At 41.3% G+C, this 11,619-nt stretch overlaps 1 protein-coding gene and 2 pseudogenes across 1 annotated transcript; all 3 read left to right on the top strand.

Annotated features, from left to right (window-relative positions):
• The window catches only part of LOC107712215 (zona pellucida sperm-binding protein 4-like), a 13,872-nt pseudogene extending 4,552 nt beyond the window's left edge, over nucleotides 1-9,320 (top strand).
• On the top strand, nucleotides 6,094-8,005 carry LOC107712214 (zona pellucida sperm-binding protein 4-like). Its single transcript, XM_016517382.1, has 6 exons — nucleotides 6,094-6,372; nucleotides 6,813-7,074; nucleotides 7,150-7,337; nucleotides 7,411-7,508; nucleotides 7,579-7,736; nucleotides 7,809-8,005. The coding sequence occupies exons 1-6, from the start codon at nucleotides 6,097-6,099 to the stop codon at nucleotides 8,003-8,005; spliced, it is 1,179 nt and encodes a 392-aa protein (XP_016372868.1). The 5' UTR covers nucleotides 6,094-6,096.
• A 1,469-nt stretch (nucleotides 9,321-10,789) lies between the features above and the next one.
• The window catches only part of LOC107712216 (zona pellucida sperm-binding protein 4-like), a 3,554-nt pseudogene continuing 2,724 nt past the window's right edge, over nucleotides 10,790-11,619 (top strand).

Below are 11,619 nucleotides of genomic sequence, written 5' to 3'. Positions count from 1 at the left end.
CCACTACCTTGGGAGGTTCTGCAGCATCAGCCGCCACCTCTGGAAACATCATAGTAGGCACCACTGTTTCAAGAGTCTCAGTGGTGGTGTATGCAGCCCAAATATACCATAAAGCGATCCCCATTGTGGGAAGCGCTACAGACAGGGGAAATAGTTCAGGAACTGGAGGGCTTGAGAGCGCTGGTTTAGGGATACCAGCTGCACGTGTCGACACCAGCGGTGGGTCCTCCACGCTGGATGCCAGTCTGGGATACTGAAGAACCGTCCTTGAGGATCTGGATGCAACAGACAGGAAGTGACAGGACTCTGAGCAAACAGACGTGATGTAACGTGACTCTGGATGATCAGCTGTGATGTGACGAGACTCTGGCAGATCAGCTGAGACTTGACTTGACTCAGCAATGGAAGCTGTGACTTGAGTTGACTCAGGGGAATCAACTGTGACTTGACTTGACTCAGAAAGAGCAGCTGTGACTTGACTCAGGAAGATCAGCAGTGACTTGACTTGACTCATGAAGATCAACTGTGCCTTTACGTGACTCATGAAGATCAACTGTGACATGACTTGACTCATGAAGATCAGCTGTGACTTGACTCCTGACGATCCACTGTGACTTGACTTGCCTCATGACGATCAGCTGTGACTTGACTTGACTCATGACGATCAGCTGTGACTTGACTTGACTCATGACGATCAGCTGTGACTTGACTTGACTCATGACGATCAGCTGTGACTTGACTTGACTCATGACGATCAGCTGTGACTTGACTTGACTCATGACGATCAGCAGTGACTTGAATTGACTCATGATTATCAGCAGTGACTTGAATTGACTCACACTATCAGCTGTGACTTGATTTGACTCATGACGATCCACTGTGACTTGACTTGACTCATGAAGATCAGCTGTGACTTGACTTGAGTCATGGATGGCAGCTGTGACATGACGGAGCGTTGTTATGGCCGCCATTTTGTGAACGGGCTCCGCTGTCGCCACCATTATGCGAGCGCGTTCTGGTGCGGCCGCCATTACCGGCCCGATCGCGATATCACGTTCCTTCTCCGCGACACCCACAGTAAATGAGGAGCCAACACACAACAAAGCATAGTCCATAAACTGACAGAGTGATGAACGCGGACCCTCGCGTCTAAGCTTAGACATCAGCGGTTGATTAATACCGTCGCAAAAAAAACTCTATCAGCAAACAGTCCGATAAATCAGAGTAAAAGGCAATGGATAAATACTCTTGAATATAGTCCTCGAGCGATCGCGTGCCCTGCTCGAGAGTTAATAACAGTCTTGCAATGTTCATACCTGACCAATGTTCATCAGAAAAGCTGCTGGATCCTTGTGTGTCCGAATATTCTGTTACAGGGCTGATGAGACGTGAGACATGCAGATCCATACGCAAAGCTTTATTCATAGACATGGTCATACACAGGCAGGGCTGAGCATCAGCAAACAGATATGTATAAGACAAGACAGAGTATTCTTAGGGCTGGTGTGGGTCATCGATCGGCAAACAGAATCCAGAGGGCTTGACAAGAGGGGTAATCCAGACACATGAGCAATAGTACAAACAGAGTCCGAGCGGAGAGACAAGGGTTAATCCAAGATACACAGGCAGGAATAAGGAAACATGAAAAGAGGCAACACGAAATGATTAGACTTAACTAGAACTAGAAACTAGGCTCCGTAAAGCATCTATCACTAGGTGAGTGATAAACGCAGAACAATACTAGAGACTAAACAGAAACACGGAATGGCTCGGTAAAGCAGCTAACACTAGGAGAGTGATAAATGCAGAACAATACTAGAGACTAAACAGAAACACAGAATGGCTCGGTAAAGCAGCTAACACTAGGAGAGTGATAAATGCAGATCAATACTCGGCGACTTGATCAGGATCTGAGTGGGTGTTATATAATGTGTGTAATAGCTTTCAGGTGAGCATGTGATTGGTTACAGCTGTGTGCAATCAGTGCAATGGATGATGGGAAATGTAGTCCGGAGTGACATGTAACAGTCTGTGTGGTGTGAGAGTCAATATGATGAAGAGGCGACCTCTTGTGGCAGTCGGATGGAAGTCTATGGACAGAATTCATGACAGAGCTGATGGTTGGAAGCTTGGTATTTTCTGCTTTTTTTTTTTCTTTCTGTTTTTAAATGACTCCCGTTCTAGAATTATGGTGTATCACAAAGTCAACGGTGAATCATATTAAACTAGTTTTGTTTGGTTTTTTTACCATATAGCTTAAACTAATTTCTTGCTCGCTTAAAACAAGTTTTAATACTAAAAATGATGAAATGTCTAATGCAGTGCCTCCCAAACTGTGGGCTGTAGCGGTATTGCAGGGGGGCCGTGGCTAGGCTAAATCAAAATATTAAAATATTCTAATTGTTCTAAAATGTGATTTCCCCCTTCCTTATTACACAAATGAAAAACTTTTTTTTTTTAATGTTTTCCCATTATAGCGAGGTGAGATACATTGCTTATTTTCAAACCGATGTTAGTTGCTTAGGAGGAATTCAGTCACAGTTAACCGTCAATTCAAAAATGCGACAGTGGCTGCTCGGTAAAAGAGGAGTAGAGGATAACAATCCATCCTCATCAACTGGACCTAACTGCACTTCAAGTAAACGAAAGACTCGTAAGTACAGCGAGGAGTACTTGTCCTTCGGATTTACGAGTGTTGGTCCTGCTGACAACCCCACGCCTGTCTGTGTGCTATGCTCAGAGACCCTTTCTAATGAGGCACAGAAACCATGCAAGTTATGCCGTCACCTCGAAACAAAACATGGGTCGTTTGCCAGCAAGCCTCGAGAATTTTTTGAAAATAAATTGAAAGATTACCTGCAACGTAAAAAAGCGATCGAGTCAACCTGTGTGATGGGTGGCGAAAATGAAAAGGCAGTGACAGCATCGTATGAGGTATCAAGACTGATAGCTACATCTGGAAAGCCCCAGACCATAGGTGAAGACTTAATTTTTCCAGCCGCTAAGCAGATGGTCAGCATAATGCTGGGAAACAATGCAGTTAAGCAACTTAACTTGATTTCTTTATCAAACAACACGGTTAAGCGCCGAATTAATGATATGGCCGAGAATGTGTTCCAGCAGCTAATTTGCAGAGTTCGAGCGAGTCGTTTTTATGCAATTCAAATCGATGAGTCCACAGACATCGCGGGTATGGCGAATTTGCTCGCATTCGTTAGGTATGAATGTGATGGAGAAATTGAGGAAAACTTTCTTTTTTGCAGACCTCTACAATCAAACGCAACAGCGGAAGCTATTTTTGACATTCTGAACGATTTCATAATTTCCAATGACATCAACTGGACAAAGTGCGTTGAACTCAGCACCGATGGTGCTCGTGCTATGCTTAACTGGATTTTTTTATCAAACAACACTGTTAAGTGCCGAATTAATGATATGGCCGAGAATGTGTTCCAGCAGCTAATTTGCAGAGTTTGAGCGAGTCGTTTTTATGCAATTCAAATCGATGAGTCCACAGACATCGCAGGTATGGTGAATTTGCTCTCATTCGTTAGGTATGAATGTGATGGAGAAATTGAGGAAAACTTTCTTTTTTGCAGACCTCTACATTCAAACGCAACTGCGGAAGCTATTTTTGACATTCTGAACAATTTCATAATTTCTAATGACATCAACTGGACAAAGTGCGTCGGACTCAGCACCGACGGTGCTCGCGCTATGCTGGGCCGACACAGTGGAGTGGTGAAGCGAGTCAGAGACGTGGCCCCGCTGCTCACTCATATACATTGCTGCATTCACAGAGAGGCATTAGCCGCTAAGAGAATTCCCATGGATTTAAAGATGATCCAAGGGCATTCCGATTTAAAGATTTAAAGACGGTTTTAGACGATGCTGTCAGAATGGTGAATTACATTAAAAGTCGTCCACTGCAAGCACGTTTGTTTTCCCTTTTGTGTGAAGAGATGGGTAGTGAACACCGCCAGCTTTTACTACATACCGAGGTCCGCTGGCTCTCACGCGGCAGAGTGCTCACCCGGCTCTTCCAGTTACGTGACGAGGTCAGAAGATTTTTCATTGATTCCAAATTTGAACTTGCAGACCGCCTCTGTGATTTCGACTGGCTTTGTAAATTGGCCTACTTGGCAGACATTTTCAGCCACTTGAATGGACTCAATCTAGCCCTACAGGGGACAGCAGTAACAATGTTTCACGTGCATAACAAAATAGAGGCAACCGTAAAGAAAATTGATCTGTGGGGGAAAAGAATTGCCCGAGCCAACTATGAGTCCTTCGAAAACGTGTCCGACTTTTTGTCTAAGGAGGAAAGGCCACTACCCGTCACTGCAGCAGTTGCTATGACAAGAGCACATGCAGGCTTTAAAGTCTCAGATGCAGGACTACTTCCCTGACATCAGCAAACAGCAGAGCTGGATACAGTATCCCTTTGCCAACCACAGTGAGGATGTAATTGCGGGACTCACCTACAAGGAACAGGACAGCCTCGTCGATCTATCCTGTGACAGCTCCTTGAAACTGATTTTTTCTGAAAAAACTTTGACTCAGTTCTGGTTACATGTGTCAAACGAATACCCTGAACTCACCAACAAGGCAATAATGTTTTTGATGCCGTTTGCCACAACGTATATTGTGTGAAGTGGGATTTTCGGTGCTTGTGGCCTTAAAGACAAAGTACAGGAATGCGTTGAGTGTGGAATCTGATCTCCGTCTTAAATTGACGTTGATTCAACCAGACATCAAATCCTTAACAGCTGAAAACCAACATCACCCATCTCATTAGGTACTGTCTGGAAGACTGCTGATCAGACTGTGGGACTGTTCTTTACTAAAACTGACAAAGTTTACATCGTTCCTCAGTTTAAATGTAGATGTTTTTAGGTTTTATTTTTTTAAAATACATAGTTATGTATTTCATTGCAATAGAATTGTGAACTATGTACAGTAGCTTCTGTTACACACTTTGATGCAATATAATTGTAAATAGTATGCAGAAAGTATGTAGTGTTATGGATTTAAATATATTTTTAAAGAATGTTTACATCATCTTACTTTCACCAAAATATAAAAAATATTAAATTTTATGGTAGTTCTCATAATTCACATGAAATTCTTACAAACTGATTAATAAATGGTGATAATTTTGTGCAAAGAGACAATCTGTTTATTAAATATATCTAATATACAAATATATCTAAATATATCTATGTACTATTAATCTATATTTTTTTAACAAAGAGGTGGGGCGGGGGGTCGTGGAGCTTTTGCTATGTCTTGGGGCCTTACCCCTCAGAAGTTTGGGAAGCTCTGTTCTAATGCATTACAATAACTAGAAATTTAGTCAGTTTTCATAGCCTTTGAGTTTATCTTTTTTTTAAATTGTAACACTAATGGAAACATCAAGAATTGTGGTTTTGGGTCTGTGCCAATAGCATTGTGGGCAGTGTGCTTACACTCAGCACCATTGTGCTTCAGGTGTCTTAAGTTTGAGTCCTGACTCGTGGACCCTTCCCAGTCCCGTCCCTCTTTCTTTCTCCCACTTCACTTCCTGTCAATTTCCTATCAAAATAAAAGTAAAAAAAAAAAAAAACACACACACACACAAAAAAAAAATCTTTAAAAAAAAAAAGAATTACAGGTTTTGTTCATTAAGTTGGAGTCAGTCTTTATAAAAAAAGATGTAATGGTTAATCTTTGGAAATTCTTATTTTATTGAATCGATTAAATTATTTTGCACAGTTATCCTTGAACTTGAAAATTAGCATTTGACAGTACTCATCTGCAACTGCACCACCCTTTATGAGACTGGCTTTCTTGCATAACTTTATTTATTGCCCCCTTTTTGACTATGTTTATGACAACCCATCAATCTCAATAAATAAATAAATAAAAATAATAAATGGGCAATGTGCTTAACTGCTGTTGTTGTAATTTGGTTTCCTCTGGGAAAGAACAAATCAAATCTGGAGTAAAATTCTTAATTAGTCAAAGCAGCTGTAATGATTCTTGATTAAAGGGGTGGGGTAGATAACAATTATTAATTTGCAGAGTACAAATACAAGTCCAAGGCAGTTTGAAACTATGCATTGTTGGGTAGTAATGGAAAGTAATTGGCATTCGTTTTACTTCCAAACACTATGTGTTTTGGTTTGCTCTATTTGCAATGCTGTTCCACAAAGGGATCTTCCAGCTCAAAATCTTCAAGCTCTGATGTTCCAACAAACTGACCAGTGGTTTCAGCAGCCAGCTCAACCAACTAATCTGCAGTTTCCTCAGAAGTTTCAGCAGCCAGCTCAACAGACTAATCCGCAGTTTCCTCAGAAGTTTCAGAAGCCAGTTCAACAGACTAATCAGCAGTTTCCTCAGAAGTTTCAGTTTCAGAAGCAAGTGACGAAGGCAGAGCCTTAAATAAATAAATAAAAATAATAAATGGGCAATGTGCTTAACTGCTGTTGTTGTAATTTGGTTTCCTCTGGGAAAGAACAAATCAAATCTGGAGTAAAATTCTTAATTAGTCAAAGCAGCTGTAATGATTCTTGATTAAAGGGGTGGGGTAGATAACAATTATTAATTTGCAGAGTACAAATACAAGTCCAAGGCAGTTTGAAACTATGCATTGTTGGGTAGTAATGGAAAGTAATTGGCATTCGTTTTACTTCCAAACACTATGTGTTTTGGTTTGCTCTATTTGCAATGCTGTTCCACAAAGGGATCTTCCAGCTCAAAATCTTCAAGCTCTGATGTTCCAACAAACTGACCAGTGGTTTCAGCAGCCAGCTCAACCAACTAATCTGCAGTTTCCTCAGAAGTTTCAGCAGCCAGCTCAACAGACTAATCCGCAGTTTCCTCAGAAGTTTCAGAAGCCAGTTCAACAGACTAATCAGCAGTTTCCTCAGAAGTTTCAGTTTCAGAAGCAAGTGACGAAGGCAGAGCCTTTGGACAAATGTGCTGTAGCTGATTATGAGCAGATCCAATGTGGACAACCTGGTATCAGTGGTGCTGAATGTGAAGCTATCAACTGCTGCTTTAACGGACAGCAGTGTTACTATGGGAAGGCAGGTAAGAGTGAGTCGGTGTTATGCTCCCAGTTAAACTGATCCTCGACATTAACCTGGTCTTGTGCCTTCGTTCCAGTGACTGTCCAGTGTATAAGAGATGGTCAGTTTGTGGTAGTGGTGGCTAGAGATGTTACGCTGCCTCGACTGAGTCTGGATTCAGTCCATCTACTGGGTGGAAATGACCCACCTTGCAGTCCTGTGGGGTCCACACCTTCCTTTGCTGTATACCAGTTCCCTGTGACCGCATGTGGTACAAGAATGATGGTGAGTAGCTGCTTATGGTTTTATTCTTCATGGCCTATGATGGACTGGATGCCAACAGTGTTGCTATTTGCAGGAGGACCGTGGTTATGTGGTGTATGAGAACAGAATGACCTCCTCGTATGAAGTGGGGATGGGACCATTTGGTTCCATCACAAGGGACAGCCATTTTGAGTAGGTGATCTATGCTGTTCTTAATCGTTCATCTCTGGCAAATGCTATAAGCTCCCCGTCTGTTGTCCAGGTTTCTCTTCCAGTGTAGGTACTCTGGCACTTCTGTAGAAGCTCTTGTTGTGGAGGTCAACACTGTTCCTCCACCTCCACCAGTAGCTGCCCCTGGACCCCTCAGGGTGGAGCTTAGACTAGCCAATGGCCAGTGTGTCACCAAAGGGTGTGCAGAAGGTATGTTCCTGTTCCTAGTATCTTAAGACTCTAGGTTGCAGCCATTTCTGGTTAATCACCAGTGTTCCTCAGGGGATGAGGCCTACACGTCCTACTACAGTGATGCTGATTATCCGGTCACAAGAGTCCTGCGGGAGCCTGTGTATGTTGAGGTGCGCATTATGGAGAGGACAGACCCCAACATTGTCCTCATGCTGGGACGCTGCTGGGCAACTTCAACCCCCAGTCCACTCAGTCTACCCCAGTGGGACCTTCTGGTTGATGGGTGAGTGTAATGGCAATGTTTATGAAGCATGTCTGGGGCATTGCTAACCTTCCCTTTCAGATGCCCTTACCAGGATGACCGTTACCTGACCACATTGGTTCCAGTGACTGGATCATCTGGTCTTCAGTTCCCAACCCACTACAAGCGCTTTATTGTGAAGATGTTCACATTTGTAGATCCGGCATCACTGGCCCCTCTGCAGGAAACGGTATAATCGTCAGACAACCTTCAATTACATGCCTGAGACCTTAGTTAGTTGTCTTAATGTATGCCATGGTTAAACCCTTTGCTTGTCAGATCTTCATCCACTGTAGTACAGCAGTCTGCCACCCCTCATCTCTTGGATCCTGTGAGCAGAGTTGCAGCAGGAAAAGTGAGCGTTTCATCTTAACCTTTTTAGTTCTTTTTTTTTTTTTTTTTTTTAAACCCAGAAAGTTGCTGGAGAGCTGTATGGACCAATGATGCTGGTGTTCACAATGGTGGCTATTCTGCTCCATGGCATGAAGACATCAGGAACCGTCATTGTAAGCAACTTTCCACACGTTTGTCTTTGTCAAAATTTCACATTGTGATTTTTTATGTATTTTTTAATCAAATATGGGTGGGTGATATGGCAAAATATCATATCACAATGTTTTTTTTGGGGGGGGTTTCAGGAAAATCACGATTCTTTGTCATTTTGGTTGTCTGAGCAGTACAGCCAAACTAATTTCCCTGTTTTAAAATAAAATAAGAGCAAAGACACATTACAAATACACATAATATACAAATATTTCTCAAGTACTGTACATTTAGCAGTAGCTTTCAAGAAATTGAATGAACAAATATAAAAATAAAACACTATATACACTTCACTGTATAAATTATACATTAATTCTTATTAAAGCAACTGTACTAAAGTTCTTCAGTCAAGAGCAGTGCATGATTTTTCTCTTTGTGTTTTGTTGTTGTTTTATTAACTTTAAAGGGATAGTTCAGCCAAAAATGAAAATTCTGTTATGATTTATTCTCTATAAAGTTTTTTTAAACCTGAATGAATTTCTTTCTTCTGTTGAACATAAAAGTTATTTTGAAGAATGTGGTGTCTTTCCAAACAGTTGCTGGTCCCCAGTGACTTTCATAGTATTCCTTTTTTTTTTTTTTTTTTTTTTTTTTTTTTTGTATGCTGATTATTTCTTGAACCTTTTTGCAGGAAGGGATGTTCACATCAAGACTATCTCTAGCAGGGACACCATAGTATCCAGTGGAGAAGTTACTTTGGTCATGTAATCCTGTATTAAGATGGCTGTTTTAATAAACTTGATGAAACCGTTACTGTCCGGAGACGTTTGGGCTCACTTTCTTCACTGGAGTTCTCATTTAGTTTGTCATTTAGCTACTACATGAGCTTATTTTATTTAAGTCTGCTTTTCCCAGTAAACTAAGCCTACAGTGATTTGGTTTCTGAGCTTTCTAGTTCAATTTGAAGGGAAGTTTCAGGCTTCCATTTTTGCCTTTCATATGTTTGGTTTATGGAAGTTGATGCAAAGGTCCAGTTACTATGTGTCTTTGGGGATAGTGTAAGTTTCCCACCCTCAGCTGTGTTGTCGATGTTACTAGCTAAACCAAGGTTGCTGGAAAACTGGTCTGATTTAACTCCCTTTAAAGAACCAATTGTTGCCTTAACTTGGAACTGTGGTAGCAACCCTGATGTGTATGTGTCCCTGGGCTTAAACATTCAAAACTGTAGTGAACATGTACACTGCAACGTAGTGTTCTGGAGTTGCATCCCAAAGTCAACGTAAACTCATTTGTGATTGCGTTTAGAAATGAGCATTCATAATGTCAGGTCAAAACCTGCCACCATATCTAATCGTACAACATTTTTTTTTTTTTTTTTTTAAATTAAACAACTCCGGTTCTAGAATTGATTATAGTATCACATACCTGAAGTCAAATCTTTGAATCTGCATAACTCATAGGGCAACTGAGCTTTGTAAAGCTTAATCCTCGAATTATTTGTGTATAGTTAACTGATTTCTTGTTTAAAACCAGTATTAATACTTACTAAAAATGTCAAAATCTAATGCATTACAGGAACTAGAAGTTTAGTCCGTTTTCATAGCGTTTGAGTTTTTTTTAAATTGTAACACTAATGGAAACATCAAGAGTTGTGGTTTTTGGTCTGTGCCAATTGCAGCGTGAGCAGTGTTGACATTTAGCACCATTGTGCTTTAGGCATCTTAAGTTTGCGTCCTGATTTGTGAACCTTTCCCAGTCTCCCCCCCCCCCCTCTCTCTCACACATCACTTCCTGTCAATGTACTGTCCTATCAAAATAAAAGCAAAAAACACATCTTTAAACAAAATTTTTTGTTTACATGGAGTCGTTCTTTAAAAAAACAAGATTTAATGGTTTATCTTATTTAGAAATTCTTAGATTTTATTGAATCGATTGAATTCTTTTGCACAGTTATACTTGAACTTGAAAATGAGCATTTGACAATACTCATCTGCATCTGGACCACCCTTTATGAGATTGTGGCTGTCTTACATAACTTTATTTATTGCCCCCTTATTGATTGTTTATGACAACCTATCAATTAAAAAAAAATGGACAATGTGCTTAACTGCTGTTGTTGTAATTTGGTTTCCTCTGGGAAAGAACAAATCAAATCTGGAGTAAAATTCTTAATTAGTCAAAGCAGCTGTAATGATTCTTGATTAAAGGGATGGGGTAGATAATTGTTAATTTGCAGAGTACAAATACAAGTGCAAGGCAGTTTGAAACCATTCCTTGTGTAGTAATGGCAGGTAACTGGCATTCATTGTATTTCTAAACTATGTGTCTTGGTTTGCAATGCTGTTCAGCAAAGGGATCTTCCAGCTCAAAATCCTCTAGCTCTGATGTTCCAGCAAACTGACCAGTGGTTTCAGCAGACTAATCAGCAGTTTCCTCAGAAGTATCAGTTTCAGAAGCCTGTAGTGAAGGCTGAGCCTTTGGACAAATGTGCTGTAGCTGATTATGAGCAGATCCAATGTGGACAACCTGGTATCAGTGGTGCTGAATGTGAAGCTATCAACTGCTGCTTTAACGGACAGCAGTGTTACTATGGGAAGGCAGGTAAGAGTGAGTCGGTGTTATGCTCCCAGTTAAACTGATCCTCGACATTAACCTGGTCTTGTGCCTTCGTTCCAGTGACTGTCCAGTGTATAAGAGATGGTCAGTTTGTGGTAGTGGTGGCTAGAGATGTTACGTTGCCTCGACTGAGTCTGGATTCAGTCCATCTACTGGGTGGAAATGACCCACCTTGCAGTCCTGTTGGATCCACACCTTCCTTCGCTGTATACCAGTTCCCTGTGACCGCATGTGGCACAAGAATGATGGTGAGTAGCTGCTTATGGTTTTATTCTTCATGGACTGGATGCCAACAGTGTTGCTATTTGCAGGAGGACAGTGGTTATGTGGTGTATGAGAACAGAATGACTTCCTCGTATGAAGTGGGGATGGGACCATTTGGTTCCATCACAAGGGACAGCCATTTTGAGTAGGTGATCTATGCTGTTCTTAATCGTTAATCTGACAAATGCTGCAAGCTCCCCGTCTGTTGTCCAGGCTTCTCTTCCAGTGTAGGTACTC

The sequence above is a fragment of the Sinocyclocheilus rhinocerous genome, unplaced genomic scaffold, assembly GCF_001515625.1.
Source record: "Sinocyclocheilus rhinocerous isolate Xijiao unplaced genomic scaffold, SAMN03320098_v1.1 scaffold2764, whole genome shotgun sequence".
NCBI classification, from domain to species: domain Eukaryota; kingdom Metazoa; phylum Chordata; class Actinopteri; order Cypriniformes; family Cyprinidae; genus Sinocyclocheilus; species Sinocyclocheilus rhinocerous.
This window is presented reverse-complemented; position numbering and strand designations above follow the sequence as displayed.

Bases quoted from the DNA above. Each gene is read 5' to 3' on its own strand.
- LOC107712214 (XM_016517382.1), top strand. From the start codon at position 6,097: ATGCATTGTTGGGTAGTAATGGAAAGTAATTGGCATTCGTTTTACTTC. The intron at 6,373-6,812 runs TTTCCTCAGAAG...ACTAATCTGCAG, and splicing joins TTCAACAGACTAATCAGCAG to TTTCCTCAGAAGTTTCAGCA. The intron at 7,338-7,410 runs GTGAGTAGCTGC...TGCTATTTGCAG, and splicing joins CATGTGGTACAAGAATGATG to GAGGACCGTGGTTATGTGGT.